A 16,657-nucleotide genomic window follows, 5' to 3' on the forward strand; every position below is an offset into this window, starting at 1 on the left:
GCGGGGCGGGACACGGGAGCGAGAACGGGAACAGGAACGGGAACGGGAACGGGAACGGGAACGAGGAGGAGGAGGAGGACGAGGACGTGCTCCGAGCACGCGGATGCGGACGGAACCGGGGAGCGCAGCGGTGAGGTCCTCTCCAGCCCCTTTGCCCACTCCTTTTCCTGCAGCTCCCGGCTCCTACTGACTCCCTCCCGTAATGCTGTGAGAAAACCCAGGAGAAAAGGCACCCAAGGACATATTTTCGCTGTTGTTGCTAGAAAATGCAGACAAAACAGCAGATGTTCCTGGGACATCATGAGATGATATGGACAAAACAGCAAAGTGTGGTTGAAGACAAAGATAAGGACTGCCGCATCTTCAAGGAACTGTCTGGGACTGGGCAGTAGGGCCTCTGAATCAAAATGGGGCCATGTTTGGAAGTGAGTTCCAGGAGGTCATCGAGTGGACATGGCGAGACGACCACCAGCGGGTCTCAAAAATCCACCTGAGACCACCAAAGGGACAGAGAGCGCATGCGCATGGGGTAGACTGTAATTAGTTTGGGGAAATAGAATGCATATGTATGATCATTCCTTGAGTTTAATGCATATATAGATGATAGAGAAATAAACATTTTAACAAACGCACCTTAGGGTGTGCGCAATAGGTTGGAGCAATCCCCTGTGCACCCAGCGCTGCAATAAAGTGAATGTCTGGTTTTAATACTACTTTGGTGTTAAGAGGTTTATTCCCAGTTTTTGGTGGCAGTTACATCAGAGGAGGAAAAGAGATGCAATTGACAGCTGCTCTCCAGCAGCCTACACTGACAGTCGCTCCCTTGTTTCCTTCTTGATGCAGGTCTGGCTCGTACTTAATCCTTCGTGCCCTCCCTCCTACCCTTCCTTTTAAAGTGAGGGAAGGTTGCAGAGCAGAACTGAAGAAAAGCACTTACAAGAGGCACCCCTGTCCCGAGGCTCCAGGCGTCGTCCCCAAGCCCGGATATCCCAGCCCAACTCGTGCCACGCTTACGGGTGACACGCGCCGTGTCAGGGCCCTGGGCATGCACGTGTGGGGCCTTGACACGCTTCCCTCCGCGTCCCGTTCCTGGTGCTCCTCCTCTGGGGCCGCAGGCCCTATTGAGCCTACAGCTGAGCCGTCCAGGCTCTTGCAGGCTTCTCAATCCCCGCTCTAGCATGTGACTTTGTAACTCAGTCTTCAGGATATTTCCCTTAAGGAGGTGTAGGCCGAAACACACTTTTATTGAGAGTGATCTCTCCAAGTCTTCTTCCAAGTTGTTCCTAGATCACTCTTCTCCTGCTGTTCTCACCCCTTACTCTGCAGGTCTCAGTCCCTTGTTCCTTCTTGTGGGAGATGTAGCCTGCCAGACTTGGCTGATGGGAGTTGAGGCACCTTCCTGTCCCCAGATGAGCTGCAGCAGATGCTGGGCAGGAGCAGGAGCCCCTTCACCATAGCCCGCTGCCATAGCAGGGGCTCAGAGAGAGCTGTGCAGCAGACAGCTCCTCCGGGACAGATCCCGATCCTGCTGCCTCCGTTGGCTCGCAAGCCCTGGTGCAGCACGTTGGCAGAGCAGGACCTCAGCACTCTGGGCTTCAGCCAAAACCATTCCCGGGCTCCAGCTGACAGCAACCACGTGAAACGCCAAGGTAGAAAACACAGGTAGGAGCGACACTCTAATCCATGTCATAGCTCCCTGGGGCAGGGAAGGCAGAGTTGGCCCCCGTTGATAGAGCTGCATAGCCTGTGGTGACTTCAAGATGGCAAGGATATTCCTTTCGGAGAAGCATGGGATTCCCTGCTCAACCCACAGGCTCACAGCAGCTCCAAGCAGAGCCAAGGCCACTGTCCCCCCTGCAATGCTTTGTTTTTTGAACCTGCAATGCTTTGGTTTTGTGAACCATTCCAGGAAAAAGATCATAGAAAAACTTATAAATTAGATCTGAGGCTTTTATTAGTAACTTTTAAAGCAACTTCCTTCTGTTTCAGTTCTTTAGGAACTGAACTTTATCCAAGAGGAATTTGGAGTCTTGGAGAAGCCGTTAAGGCTTCATGTCATCCTGGTGCAGGCAGGGAGGTTTCAGCAGGTATGCCATGCTGGGTTAGCTGTTCATGGTCTGGAGATAATCCTGTATGTCTCCAGCAAGAGATTCATTCTGCGGGAAGGTTGCCTGCTTCAGACACGAAACCAAGTACAAAGGGTACGGCCTGAAAGAAAAAAGGGTATTGCAGCAGTAAGGACCATTTCTTTGCCAGACTCTCACAGTTCATTCCTTTTTCATTGCACAGTCCTCAGCAATGTCCCCAGCCTTTGTTCTCCCATTTGCTATTGCAGAGTGGGGTTGACTTTGGCTCCCTGACAGTTCTCGTGTGCCCGAGCGAGCCCTGCAGAGCCCGGCTAAGCACCAAATATCAGAAACAGCAGGAGGGGAAGCTCCTCTGACACAGCTGTGCTGCAGCCCCAGGCTGGCAGGAGCTGCGCTAGCTAAACCATCCAAATAGTTTAAAACACAAGCTGAGGGTCATGGGGCTTTCTCGGGTGCCCAGCAGTGATTGCACCTGCCTCGCCACACACCTTCCCAGCTCTTCCTGCTGCGCCTTTTCCTCAGCGGGGCTCTCCAAGAGCTTCTGCCAGTGCATGGCAGCCTCCTGCTTCCGGTCCAGTTTCCACAGGGCCTGCACCAGGTAGGAGGCAGCAGCAGGGTCACCTGCAAGACACAAGGGGGAAGTTCAGCCCTGAGCAGGGGAGGAGCAGCTTCCCAGTGCTGCTGTGCGTTGCGGGCTGTCGCAAGGGAAGCGGAAAAGCCAGATGAGGGAGCTGAGCATGAGGAGCAGGTCACAGGGAGGAGACCTTCCTGACTACATCATAGGCTCTAATTAACCTAGCCTAGCAGCCCGGACACATGCCATCAGTCCTGTGGCATAGGCAGCTGCTCCTCTGTTTAGACATGGGCCAGGGTTTGCTTTTCCAGCAGGTCTGCACCCCAAAGCAAGGCCCTGGCTGGGTGTGGGGAAAAAAGCCTCAGACGCGACTGGGATGGCGTTCGGAGAGCAGCCCTGACTGCCAATGGTCCCACCAAACCCCACAGACCCACAGTGTCAGTGCTACTGTAGCATCCAACGGCTACAGATTCACCCTGGAAAGCAGCTCCGGGCATTTCTTATTCTTCCTCAGATGCAGCTGCACTCTCCTCTCTCCCAATATGCCACAGCCTCCAGGCTGACAGGCAAGGACATGCAGCCTCCTAGGATGAAGCAAGATACCAGCTATCCAGCTCCTGCTGTAGTCTTTGTCATTTGAATGTAAGGTCTGAAACATGAGACCTTCCTACTGAAAATAGCAAAGCAGCCCTGGAGAGAGAGAAAAAAAAAGGAAACCCAACTTGTGGCTATCCTCTCTGTTCCTCAAAAATGAGCTGCTCACCTGGTGAGATCTGCAGGCTGTACTGGAAATCCAGCAAGGCTTCCCTGTGCTTCCCCAGCTCCAGGAATTGGGTACCTCGCCCAATAAGGGACAGCAACCTGATCTTCTGGAGCAGCTTCACTTCTGGTAGGACACTCCCTAGCATGGAAAGACAAAGACTCACACCCTGGAGATGACATTCCCAGTGAGGCAAAGGCAGGTTAGCAGTCAAGATGAGCCAAATATTTGCCTGGCCTGGTTCATCTTCCAGCTGCCCTGCTCCTCCATGATCAGCCAGTGCCTGAGCCCGGCCTCTTTGCTGGTTCCCAGGCACATCCCAAAATGATGGCAATAACATTACAAGAGACTATCAAGGAACAAGGGACCTTCTGGAAGAGGATAGGCCAGGAGGTGGTAGAGGGTGAGAACAGAGAGCAGTGTCAGCCTGGCCCGGGCTTGGCTGCCCATCGGCAGTGGGGATGGATGTGCTTGTCCTAAGAGACTGGTGCTCACGGTGTCCACAGCACCTCCATGGTAAGAAATACATTTGCCAAGAAAGACCAGAGGGGTGGAGAAAAATCCTTAAAACACCAGGAGCAGCACAACTGGCTTAAATCTATTCCCTGGATCATGGATTCAGGGAGCTTCCCTGTTCAAAGCCCACTTAGCTGTCATCCAGCGCATGCGGACAAGGCAGGGCTGAGGGCCCAGCTCTGACCAAACCAGCGGGTCCCTTCAGAGGCTCCAGTGGGACATGGGGCTCAGCACACTGTGACAGGCACCCCCTGCCAGAGGTGATACTGAGCCTGGAGCCTTGCTCCTGTTCTCACCGATGCCAAAATCCTCAGATCCAGGCAGAGCCAGGCCCTGTCATACCTGCTGTTTCAACACCAGGCTGATGAAGCTGGACTCGTAAGAGGTCACCAAGGCACCTGAGGGAGGGAGGACAGAGGAACTTCAGTGCTGTCTGCTGCAAGCAGTCACACTAGCCGTCATGTCAGGCTGGCCCCTGTCATCCACTGGTGCCCCAGCACTCAAATCTTCATGACCTGCTGAACTGCGTTACGGCCTCCTTGGTCTCGCCCAGCTTGGCCCAGGCCCAGCCCTGGTGCAGATAGGCAGCTGTTCTCCACACAAGGCAAGACAGACTCTCCCTCTTCTGGGACAGGGGCCCACCAGCCAGCTGTGTCTCTGGGGATGGGCGCTCCAGCTGCTCCAGCCTCTCCTCGGCTCGCAGTGTATGTGGGATGAGGTTGGCTGTGCGGCTCACGACCTCCTCGCACACGGTTATGGCATCCTGAGGCCTGTCTGCCTGGTGCAGGGCAGATGCAGCTTCCAGGAACACTTCTGGCAGCCTGGGCAGAGCTGATCCTCCATCCAGGGGGACCTGGCATGGAAAAGTGCTCAGACACTGCACTGCACAATTCCCAGTGCAGCCCCACGCTTGCTGGGAACACACAGGTGGCACTCAGCAAATTTCAGACCCACTCCCTTAGAAACTGCAGCCTGCTGGAGGCAAAAGCTGTGGAGCAGCAAACGCTCAGCAGAGCCAGGGAGGCAAAGCCCTAGTCCTGAAGTGAAGGACATCCAAAACTGGGCCAACAGCTGCTTCAGAAGATAATGGGAAAATGTTTCTCCAGTAGTGCCAACCCTGAGGCAGATGTGCCACAGGTCAGAGGAGTCAGCTCACAGCTCTCACTGGCCCCGTGCCGCTAACTACTCATTTCCTTCATGTCTCAAGCTACACAGCAAAACTGGGAGTCCAGGTATGAAGCCTGATACCAGTCCTTCAAGTGGGGATCCAAACCTTATCTCTCAAGGCAGCAGGCCAGCTCTTCAAGACACCCACCTGCTGCTGCAGCCCATCCTGAAGCAGCAACAGAAAATCCAGGTAATGTTCCACAGCATCAGCCACTCTGCAACAGGGACAGGACACATGGAAGGAGCAGGGGACCCCACAAAGTGCCAGGAACCAAGTGGAACCTGAGTCACCAGCCTGCAGGCCCTCCCCTCCCTGCACTTGCTCTGTCTGTGCTGCCCATGTCTAGCAGACCTGTAACAGCAACACTGAACTGGAGCACAAATAAAACTGCAGATCACAAAGGAGCAGCTTGTTGTGAGAAGACAAGAGGCAGCTCCGTTACCTCCCGTCCTCAAGACACCTCTGTGCCAGCAGGTACTTCACTTCGGACAGGTGTTGGTGGCGGAGGAGAGAAGCCAGAGCTGGTGTGTGGACAAGGTGCTCTGTTTGGATTAGACAACAGGGAGCAGGGGAAGCAGCTGCTGGAGGGTTTCTTTCCAGAGCCTGCAAAACAGGAACAGAGACTTTGGTAGATACAGATCTCACTTACTAGGGCACAGCCACCTCCAGGAAGAGCAAGCAAGATCACAGAGACAGGCAGACTTTTGCTCTCCACGTAGCATCAGGAAATCTCTGAGGCCATCCCGAGCACACAGAACCTCAGGCTTTCAGTTCCAGGTGCTCTGTACTGCCTGGAACAGCAACTCTCCTCACAGCCATGGACCTAGTTAGATCAGCTCTTGTGCTGTTAGCATCAACAGAGATCCCTCTTGGCTCTGTTTGGGTTAGGGAATTTCGAAAGGCAGACGATCTAACTTGGTGTTTACTGCTCCTGCAAGGCGGAACAAGGCTGCCACAACGAACACACAGTTCTCACAGACACAACATGTCCTTTAAAGGCCTCTTTACTAAACACTTTAAGACACTGATGTCCTCCAACACCAAAGCGTACACTCGCAAGCCATCAAGAACATGAGCTCCAATTCAAAAGCGCTGCCTCAGCAAACAGCCAGGTGCTAGGCAGGGGGTCCTGACCAAGCTCAAAAAATGACCCCGAAGCCACCCCTCTGCAAAACTGGGGGCAGCAGACAAACCTCACAGAGCACAGCCAGGGCCTGCAGCTCTGCATCCACCTCCCCCAGTTCGCGGTACACTGCTGCGGCATGGGACAGGGCAGGAAGGCACTGGAAGTCCACCTGGAGGGCCCGCTTGAGGTGCTGAAGGGCTGTCTGAGGCTTGCCCTAGGAAAATGGCAGGAGATGCACATTGCAAAGACATCTTGCTGACATCTTTGTAGTTTGCCAGAGTATGGATCCCTCTGCACACTGAGGCTGTTTCCCCTCTCCTTGCTGGCAAGGGAGAGGCTTGGCCGTTACCATTCGCTGAGCGCAGCAGCTGAGGCAGGTGTAGATCTGAGCCAGGAGCCTCTTGGAGCAGAATCCGCCTGCAGCCTCTTGGAGGAGGGAGAGGGCCACAGGGAGGTTTCCAGCCTCCAGCTCTTGAAGCCCTACGAGAGATCCAACACACGTCCTGGCCTACAAACAAGTCTGTGTAGACCCCAGCCCTGCTGCAAAGTCTGCAAAGGGAGCAGGCCCACAGGTCAGCCTGTGCTGTGCCCAATCCACCCTTTTCCTTCCCTTCTCCCAGGAGCCCCTCTACACCAGCAGCACAGGGCAGGACCGGCCCAAGCTGCCATCTTTTATTCAGCACTCCTGGAAAAGCAAAACCTGCCCTTTGGAAGTTTCTCACAGAAAGAAACGCAGCCTCCGTGCCCTGGATACCGAGATGCCAACCTCTGCCCAGGCAGAGAGCACAGGAAGGTGATAAGCAAGCCCCAGCGCACATACATGATCAGCAGAGACAGTGCAAGCGAGGAAGCACGCACAGAAACGTGGTAAAAAACATTCCAGCACATCCAGGCCATTACTCAGCAAGATGCTCTGGGATATTAATTTATTAATATTTATTGTAAACGCTATTTGATTTTCTTTCAATCTGTATTTCAAGCTTCCATTTGAAAACACCCTCACATGCCTAAGTCACATCTACATTCAATGTGCTGCCTCCTCGCTGGAAGTGTTATCGCCACCCTAGAGGTTTTCGAGAGGTCTGTGCATGAGAAACTCCAACTTTCCCTATCCAGAGAAAGCCCCAGGGCCAGCCTGAACACAGTGAGGCAGCACTGGCTGCCCCAGGAGCTACAGGTGCAGCAAGACAACAAGCGAGAAAAAAATGTGTGACAGACAGAATGCAACAGCCGGAGATGAGATCAAGCACATGCTGCCCCACGAGGCTGCACGGCTGGACAGCAGCTCTGCTTGGCTCCCACAGCACTACAGTCCAGCAGGACCTGCACATCTGCAACCAGGCAGGCACCAGCAGACAGACAGAAGGAAGAAAAATCCTCAGAAACCCCTCATCAGCCTTCCAGTTCTAGCAGGATACGCGCTGGACCCAGTCATCTACCTAAAGCCAAAGAGAGGTGGAAGAAGCCCTGTGGCAAAGCAGAGGCTCAGCTAGGGAAAAAGCAAAGGAACTCTTTGGAGATGCAAGACTGAGGCCCGCACACCCAAAGGCTCAGCCTGGTCATTTCCCAAGGGAATCCCGAGGTTGGGAAGAAAACTGGGATAACAGCAGGGGAAAAGGGCCCTGGGGCAGGAGGAAGGGATGGGTCCCCTCCACACAAACCCTGCAGGAAGGCAGCCGCTGTGAACAGTATCTCCTTCAAGTCTTGGGCGCTCTGAACTAGGGACACAGAGGCCCCCTCAGCAGGTACTTTCCATGCCCTGAGCAGGGAGAGCAGTTGGGTCTTTCCTTTGCTGCAGGGAGCTCTCCCTGGGTCCTGCAAACACAGAGAGAGAGGGGGGAATATCAGTGCTAGGACAGAGGGAAGCAGGGGGGCAGGGAAGCTCTTTGCCAGCACGTTGGGGAGCTATGTCCTATCATCCCCCTCACCCTAACTACAACCTGCTTGGGGGAATAATTCCTTCCTCTTGCTGGGCAACAGCTCCCACTTGAGACCGAGGGGCCCTTTTGGGACCTCTGGCAGAGCAGCCCCCATGGAAGCTGGTCCTGCTGATGAGCAGCAAAGGTTGCTCTAAGTCATGCTGTTCAGAGCTTGCTCCCTGCAGAGGCTGCAGCTCTGCTTGCAGCCCCCTTCCAGCCAAGTCACCCGCCTCGCTGGCGCCTGCTGGCTGATGGCCCCGGCAGGCAGGAGCTATTCTGGGACCTGCTAGGCTAAGCAGGGCCGCCAGGACAGGATTACTCATGCTGAATGGGAAGCACCGAGGGGTTTGAGTCTCCAAGTGCCACAGCAGCATTTTGGAGAAGGTTTTATGACAAACACAGCATTTCTGCCAGCTCTGTGTCCTTTACCAAACCTGCAGGTGGTTATTTTGATCTGCACAGATATAGCTGGGGTGCACATTGAGACTGCTGGGAAACCCCCAGTGACAGGAGTAAAGCTAAAATAGTAGCCCCTTAGCCACAGGCCAGATAGGTCTCCTGACATGAACAAGTATTTCAGATACTGTCCTAAGGCAGAAGGCACAAGATGCCCAGACAATTTGGCTCAGTGCTAAACTTTAGGCCATCCAGAAAAGCATCAAGCACCAGCTACGGAGCAGATCAAGCTGCAAAAACCAGCGCGGGGGGGAGGAAGAGCTGACTTTGCCCCCCAAGGTGAAGGAAAGACACATCCTGCAGCTGCCTGGTCACCTCAGCACTGCTCAGGAGTCGGAAGAGGCTGGTGACGCTTCCCAGGCGGTTGGTCGCCAGCCACCACGCTCCTTGTAGGGCACCCAGTCGGTGCAAAGGCGCCTGCAGCTCTTCAACAGTCACCTCCTGCAGCACCTTCTGCCACAGCTTCTCAGTGCTGAGATCCTGCCCAGCGGCCCCGCAGGCCTCCAGGACTGGAAAAGAAACAACCGTGAGGCAACAGGTCTGTGCCCTGGAACAGACATACCCCCAAGAGCAGGAGGAAGCCTCAAGCAAGCAGAGGCTCTCCCTAGCGAAGGATGGGAGAGGGTTTCAGAGCTTGCCCGGTCTCACAGGAGCTGGCACAGTTAGTGCACTAACCCACATCAGGCGGCACTGCTCACTGCCATCACTGACACCCTCCTAAGGCCCCTAGCCCAAAAGCAGGCAAGCACTAACACTGCAGGTCTGACTCACAGCAAGTTTCCTTTGAAACCAGCACATTATAATTAACAAAAACTTTGTTAGAAGCTTGGTGTTTTATGCCTTGAAAACTCATTTCTATCATTTAAAACCTTTGGCTCATCCGCATGGCCTGCAGCATGTACATATCACCCATGTCCTCGGGTTGCTCCATGCTCCAGCCATTCTCTACAGAGCCAGCCTTTGTTTTACACAGGCTTCTCATCCCCTGGCCAGTCATTTGACATATTCAAAGCAGAGGGAACGTCCTCCTCACCTCTGAGCAGCCCCTGTCGTATTTCTTCTGCTTCTCCATTAATGCCACAGTTAGATGTTCCCACAGCAAAAATCAGGGAGTTATAGAGAACCGTGAGCTCCAGAGGCAAAGTGGCGAGGGCAGCTGGCAGTCCTGTAATCAAAACCAACACAAGAATGGACTGAGCTAGGTGCATGGCTAGACAAAACTCCACAAACCACTATCATGCTATGGCTTCATCACCCTGTGGTGACAGTAGAATATTCCTGCCAAGGCTTTTGCTTTCGTGGTGGTGGGGTTTTAGCTCAGGGACTGCACTACACAGTCCTGTTACTTCTCCAGAGGCTGATACTACTGATCCCATCCTCTGTATCCCTCGTGTCTTCCCACCTGGCTTGGTATCTGCATCCTGCAGTTCTCCAGGCACCAGAACTCTTTCAGTCTTCCAATACAGCATCAGCAGGCTGTGCTCCTCCAACTACAGATCCATCCTTCTCCAGAGATTTCCCACGTTTTGACTCCCCAACTGCAGCCATAGGATAACCCAGGTAGTCAGCAGCTCTGCTTTATTATTTATGGCTCCATGAAGCATCTTTCTCCAGTCTGTTTTCCCCTATACTGCTGTTGCTGCAGGGAATGCCCTTCCCGGCCTCTCAGAGCAAGGGGGTGGCAGCCAGCCCACTCCAGCAGCTTCCCAGCGGCTGCCATTCCCTGCCGAACTGGGATCGCCTCCTGTCTTCCAAACACCCCAAGCTCGGCCACAACCCGCGGCAAAAGGATGAGGCCAGGGCTGGGCCTGCCCCACTCCCCAGGCAGCGGAGGGCAGGCGAGCCCCCGCGGCCGCCACTCACCGCGCATCCTCCGCAGCAGCTCCGCAGAGGTGTCTCGCTGCCGCCGCGCCGCCGCGCCGCCGCGCCCGCCCTGCAAGGGACACACTGAGCGCCGGGCCCCGCGCGCCCTCCGCCTCCCGCCCCGGCGCCCCGGGGGACGAGGGGCAGCGCGCCCCGCCGCACCCGCCACTGCGCGGCCAGGGCGTCGCTCTCGGCCGCCCAGGCGCGGAGGCAGCCGGGCCCGGGGGCCTCCTGGCCGCGACGCCGCTTCATGGCGCCGCCGCGCCGCGCCGCGCCGCGCTCCTCCCGCCTTCCCGCCCTCTCATCGCTGATTGGCTGTCGCTCGCCGCCGCGCCGCTACTATTGGCCCCCGGGGCGGGCGGGAAGCGGCGGTCGCTAAGGCGACGGACAAGCGCGCGGCAGCAGGCGAGGCGGTGGCCGAGGGGGGCCGAAAGGCCTCGTTGGGCGAAGCAGCAGGACTTGCAGGCGACAGCGACACCGCGGGCCTAGCCGGCCCCCTCCAGCTCCCCACATAAAGTCTGTCCGCTCCGGCTCTCACCGGGTGTTTGCAGCGAGGGGTGTTGCAGCTGTGCAGACCGAAGCTTGCCCGTCCCTTGCTGTCAGATGAATAAACGTTACGAACTTGTTCAGTGTTTGGTTGTTTATTCATTTATTTTTAAGGAAAAGAGAGGCTCCACCGGGAGCAGAAACTCAAGAATCACTTCCACCGTGTGGGTTTCATTGCTGACGGGGGAATGAAAGCGTTAACCAGATACACAGGAGAGCTTAGCACCTTTAAGAGCACTTCGCATGCAAAGCTCTCAAACTGCTTTCAAGAACTGGGTCCTTCCCCCCTTTTTTACCTTTTTTATTCCCAAAGCGGGTACCGAGGCACAGAGAGGTTGATAAAATAAAAAACAATCTTATTGCAATGCGGGTAGCAAGTCAAGTCAGCCCTAGGAAGACAGAGCAGCCTGTTCCCGACCACTGCCCGCACTGCTCCCAAGAGGAAGGGGAGCCACGAACGCTAAGAACATGACAGTTCCTTGGAGTAAATAAATGAAACAACCAGGGAAGAATAGACAGGATGAAGCAAAGGACAAGCAATCAGATGCTAACGGCCGGGGACTGAGACACACCACGTTGATGGCCTGAAGCAGTGGCATCTCTTGGCATTGCCTCACAGGTGGCAGCAACAGCCTCCAGGAGCCCCAGCCCTTCACAGTGGTCATGGGCTTCTGGGGACGTTTTCCAGGCAGTGCAAGCAAGACACAAACGCTTCCAACGCTCCCCCACGCCAGGTGCGTAGTGTCCCGGCCCCGGCCTGGCACAGGAAGGACCCCGGGGGAGATTTCTCTCCTTGCTGGCTGGTGGGAGCCGCTGTCGAGGAGCGCAGACACGACGCTCGCAGGAGGGGCAGCGGCTGTTGAGGAGCGCGGGATGGAAACCTCTCCACTGAGCACATTGAGGGTGCCACCTCCTGTGTCATGTGTACCCAAAGGAGACACAGACTGGAAATAAACCACCTGGAGCATCTGCCTCCAGGGCTGGTTTGTCTTGGAACCGTGACACCAAGAGAGAAGCCTGAGAGACTGGATCTTGCCCCAGAGTCCTGGCCTACTCTCCAACCACCTTCAAGGGCATCCAACCTGGATTTGCTCAGGGAGCAGTGAAGCCCTGGGAAGGTGGTTGGGAGCAGGGAGAGAAGGGAGGCCAGGACTGTGTCCGAGTGCGCAGCTCTCACCAGGGTGCCAAGGGAGAGCCAGCAGGTTCTGGTGGCCACTTCAGGATCACCCCGGCACATCCAGAAGAACAGCAGTCAAGTGGCTTGAAGGCAGTTCAGGGATGGCTGCTGAAGACTAAAAATGTCGAAGAAAGAAAGAAAGAAAGAAAGAGCATCCCCAGCCCTTGGACAGTTTGTCGTCTTGGATCTAAGTTCTTTGGTGTAGCAGCTAGGCTCCTTGGCAGAGCAGCGAGCGCAATGAGGAGCCAGTCCTTGCTCCTTGGCATGACTGCAGTGGTAACAAATTCAGCTGAAGAAGCGACCTGCATCGCTAGATCCCCATGGTGGCACTGGGCGGACGAGACTACCTTATTTCCAGAGAGGAGACTTAGGCATCAGTAGGCAGAACGAGTGTTTGAAGTCCCCCAGAGAAGCCTGTAGCTTTTCAATCTGGGTCCAGATGTACTAGAGCAGGAAATGGTTAAAAAAAAGAGTGCTAATTTTGATTTTAAAAGTCAGAATTTATAATCTGCAGTGGGGACTCAACACTGCCTCATAAGTCTCTGGTGAGATGTGTGCGTGTTTTCACAGAGGTAGAGCTCTCTTCTCTGTTTTGCCCCAGCATCCCTGGGCTTTACGAACCCACAGCCAGCCTGGAATGTCTCCAGAGGGAGACCGGAGACCCGGGAAAAGGATGCCTGAGTGCTGGCCAAGTGCTCTGACCACACACAAGGGGTGCCCGGAGGCTCTTCGGCACGACAGCAGCCATGTAAAGAGCAGCTAGACCCGGACAGAAGAGAACGGCGCCCAGGGGCCTGGGTGGCAGCAGCAGCAACGTCACGGGCCAGCATCACAGTATTAGTGATAGTAAGGATTTCTGCCAGCACAAACACATTCAAGCAGCAAATTCCTGACCAGGTTGTGAGGTTACAACAAGGCCTATTTGGGCCACAGTCTTAGGGGTTGGCAGCGGGTGTTACTTGGACTTCTCTTTGCATGTTAAATCAAAATTCAGCGCACGTCCCTTCTCTACATACAAGTGCTTCCCTCACTCATCAGCACGGCCCCACTCAGTACCTGAGAACCATCTGGCCACTAAACAGACCCAAAATAGAGCACACAACCCATTTTAGAGCACACTACCATTTTAAAGGTAGGATTGCCTAAGCCAAGCGTAGGCTACCACATTCTTTCTCAGCACAGTGCCCAACTACACGCTCCTACCCACTTCCTTACACCAGCACCGCTGCTCACAGAACCGGGCAGGGAGCCAGCTGCAAACTAAGTCCTGCTTTCATCAGCTAAAAGAAGCAAGAGGGGTCCACGGGGCAGGGGAGATGCAAGGCAGTGGTGGGAGAGCACAGCCAGTGGATCATGAAGTGGTCAAGCCCTGGAAGCTGAAGGTTGGAGCAGTTTAAGGCTCCCTTGAACAGCACCCAGCACCTGGGCTAATGTTACCCACCCGCAGGGGCTAAACACAAAAATAAACCTGCCTTTAAGAGACACTTTCCACAGCCTTCCCCAATTCTGGTGACGGAGACGAGGAAGAGACCTGCAACAAGAAACTCAAACAGGGACACTCAGAGACCATGCATTAAAAATCCAACGGGGACTGGGAACATAAATCGAAGCAGTAGTCCTAAGCATATGGTGCTTAGGTCTGTCAGAGCAGAGAGTGGCTCTAATACGCAGTGCAGGTAATTTGCCTTCCCCCAGGAAAAGAGATGAAAAGTTTCATAGCACCAAATAATGCCAAAGAGTGGTTCAGGGTAGGGAACAAGGAACTCCAACACCATCAAAACGGCAGGGGAAATTTGACAGGAATGTGGCCAAGAACTGTGGTCACCATCCTCTACCTCTGCGCATGAAGAAAGAAACACAACCCCTCCTGACTGCAAGCAGTCACGATCAGAATTAGGATAATTCCCTTGCAGTACTGAATCCCATGCAGAACACCAAGATCCAGAGGGAGAGAAGCATCATCTATGGGATCAGAAATGCTGCAATCTGCAATGACAGGGCTCCCTTCAAGGGGACATAACTCCAGGCACAAATACCAAAGGGTTAAGCCACCTTGAAGAAAAGTTCTTCCCTCCTAAGGGCTTTCAAACAGCTGTCCTCAGGCATCAGTGCCCACAACAAACCTACTCCTGCAGAGTTAGGACAGCTACTCTGGCCTTCTCCTTCCTGCTGACATGGGTCAGTATGGGAATGGGTCAAATGCTCCATCACAGTATGGTAGTGGGGAAGTGAGGACAGGATACGATTATAGAGGGTCCTCTTTCACCCCTCCTGGGCGACCTGCAGGCTCAACTACTTCCCTGAAATGCCTGTACACCAATACACAAAGCATGGGGAATAAGCAGGACAAACTGGAGATCTGTGTGCGGTCCCAGCATCATGATCTCATTGGAATCACAGAGACATGGTGGGATACCTCACACGACTGGAGCGCTGCCATGGAAGGCTATGTGCTCTTTAGGAAGGACAGGCTGGGAAGGCGAGGTGGTGGAGTTGCTCTTTATGTGAGAGAGCAACTGGAATGCATGGAGCTCAACGTGGGGGTGGATGATGAGTGATTGAGAGCTTGTGGGTAAGGGTTAAAGGGCAGGTTAATGTGGGAGACACTGTGGGGGGTGTCTGCTACAGGCCACCTGACCAGGATGAGGAGATTGATGAGGCCTTCTATAGGCAGCTGGATATTGCCTCACAGTCACAGGCCCTGGTTCTCATGGACCTGACATCAACTGGAAGGGCAACACTGCAAGGCACAAACAGTCCTGGAGGTCCCTGCAGAGCACTGACGATAACTTTTTGATGCAGGTTATGGAGGAGCCAACAAGGAGAGGTGGGCTACTGGACCTTGTGCTAACAAGTAGAGATGGACTTGTAGGAGATGTGAGGGTAGGAGGTAGCCTCGGCTGCAGTGACCATGAGTTGGTGGAGTTCAGGATCCAACAAGGAGGAGCTGTAAGTAGCCTTGCAACCATGGACTTCAGGAGGGCCAACTTTAGCCTCTTCAGAGACCTCCTCAGAAGAATTCCATGGGCTAGAGCTCTAGAAGGAAGGGGGGCCCAAGAGAGCTGGTTAGTTTTCAAGCGGCACTTCCCTCACCCCCAGCAGCAGTGCATCCCTGTGTGTAAGAAGTCAGGCAAAGGGGACAGGAGACCTGCGTGGGTGAGCAGGGAGCTTGTGGCAATGCTCAAGCAGAAGGCAGCGGTGTACAGAATGCGGAAAAAGGACAGGCCTCCTGGGAAGAACATAGCCAGGGAATGCAGAGATGCGACAAGGAAAGCAAAGGCACGTTTGGAAAGCAATCTGGCAAGGGATAAAAATAACAAGAAAAACTTCTTCAAATATATTAACAGCAAAAGGAAGATCAGGGAAAATGTGGGTCCGCTGGTGAACGGAATGGGCACCCTGGTTACGAAGAACACAGAAAAAGCAGAGTTGCTGAATGCCTTCTTTGCTTCAGTGTGTACCAAGGGCAGCCCTTTAGAGTCCCAGGCTCTAGGGACAAGAGAAGAAGCCTGGAAAGAAGAAGACTCACCTTGGGTAGAGGAGATTTGGGTCAGAGAGCACCTAAGGAAACTTAATACCCACAAATCCATGGGTCCTGATGGGATGCACCCCAGAGGGCTGCAGGAGCTGATAGATGTCATAGCTAAGCCACTCTCCATCATCTTTGAAAGATCCTGGAGAACCAGGGAGGTGCCAGAGGACTGGAAGAAGGCCAATGTCACACCAGTCTTCAAAAAAGGCAAGAACGACCCAGGCAAAAACAGGCCAGTCAGTCTCACCTTCGTCCCCAGAAAAGTGATGGAACGGCTCATACTGGCTGTTGTCTCCAGGCACACGGAGGACAAGAAGGTGCTCAAGAGTAGTCAGCATGGATTCACCACGAGGAAATCATGCTTGACTAACCTGATAGCCTTCTATGATGGAATGACCAGCTGCACAGATGAGGGGAGAGCGGTGCATGTTGTCTTATCTCGACTTCACCAAGGCTTTTGACACCGTCCCTCACAATATCCCCCTGGGCAAGCTCTAGAAGTGTGGGATAGATGAGTGGACAGTGAGGTGGATTAGGAACTGGCTGGATGGCAGGGCCCAGAGAGTGGTGATCAGCGGTGCAGAGTCTAGTTGGAGGCCTGTAGCTAGCGGGGTCCCCCAGGGTCAGTCCTTGGTCCAGTCCTGTTCAATTTATTCATCAATGACCTGGATGAAGGCACAGAGTGCTCCCTCAGCAAGTTTGTTGATGATACCAAACTGGGAGGAGTAGCTGATACCCCAGAGGGCTGCGCTGCCATCCAGAGGGACCTGGACAGACTGGACAACTGGGCGGTGAAAAACCTCATGCAATTCAACAAGGCCAAGTGCAAGGTCCTGCACCTGGGGAGGAATAACTCCAGACACCAGTACAGGCTGGGGACCGACCTTCTGGAGAGCAGCTCTGCAGAGAGAGACCTGGGTGTCATGGTGGACG

The 16,657-nt window shown here is 54.4% G+C and overlaps 1 protein-coding gene across 1 annotated transcript; it reads right to left on the reverse strand.

Annotated features, from left to right (window-relative positions):
* Positions 1–1,936: 1,936 nt before the first annotated feature.
* On the reverse strand, positions 1,937–10,529 carry LOC104567192 (FA complementation group G). Its single transcript, XM_088520580.1, has 13 exons — positions 10,470–10,529; positions 9,640–9,771; positions 8,922–9,115; positions 7,893–8,046; positions 6,581–6,711; positions 6,299–6,445; positions 5,548–5,708; positions 5,253–5,319; positions 4,453–4,790; positions 4,280–4,335; positions 3,425–3,562; positions 2,576–2,708; positions 1,937–2,208 (listed from the first exon to the last, which is right to left on the reverse strand). Exons 1-13 carry the CDS (start codon positions 10,474–10,476, stop codon positions 2,103–2,105), a joined length of 1,764 nt encoding a protein of 587 aa, XP_088376706.1. The 5' UTR covers positions 10,477–10,529; the 3' UTR covers positions 1,937–2,102.
* Between the last annotated feature and the right edge of the window lie 6,128 nt (positions 10,530–16,657).

Source organism: Tinamus guttatus, unplaced genomic scaffold, assembly GCF_059628265.1.
Source record: "Tinamus guttatus ecotype Peru unplaced genomic scaffold, ASM5962826v1 Tinamus_guttatus_pri_ptg000092l, whole genome shotgun sequence".
NCBI classification, from domain to species: Eukaryota; Metazoa; Chordata; class Aves; order Tinamiformes; family Tinamidae; genus Tinamus; species Tinamus guttatus.

What these genes read in the sequence shown, in the direction of transcription:
- LOC104567192 (XM_088520580.1), bottom strand. An exon ending in AGGTGTCTTGAGGACGGGAG is followed by an intron (nt 5,320 to 5,547) that starts GTAACGGAGCTG and finishes TCCCTGTTGCAG; the next exon opens with AGTGGCTGATGCTGTGGAAC. An exon ending in GCCGTAACGCAGTTCAGCAG is followed by an intron (nt 4,336 to 4,452) that starts GTCATGAAGATT and finishes TCCCTCCCTCAG; the next exon opens with GTGCCTTGGTGACCTCTTAC.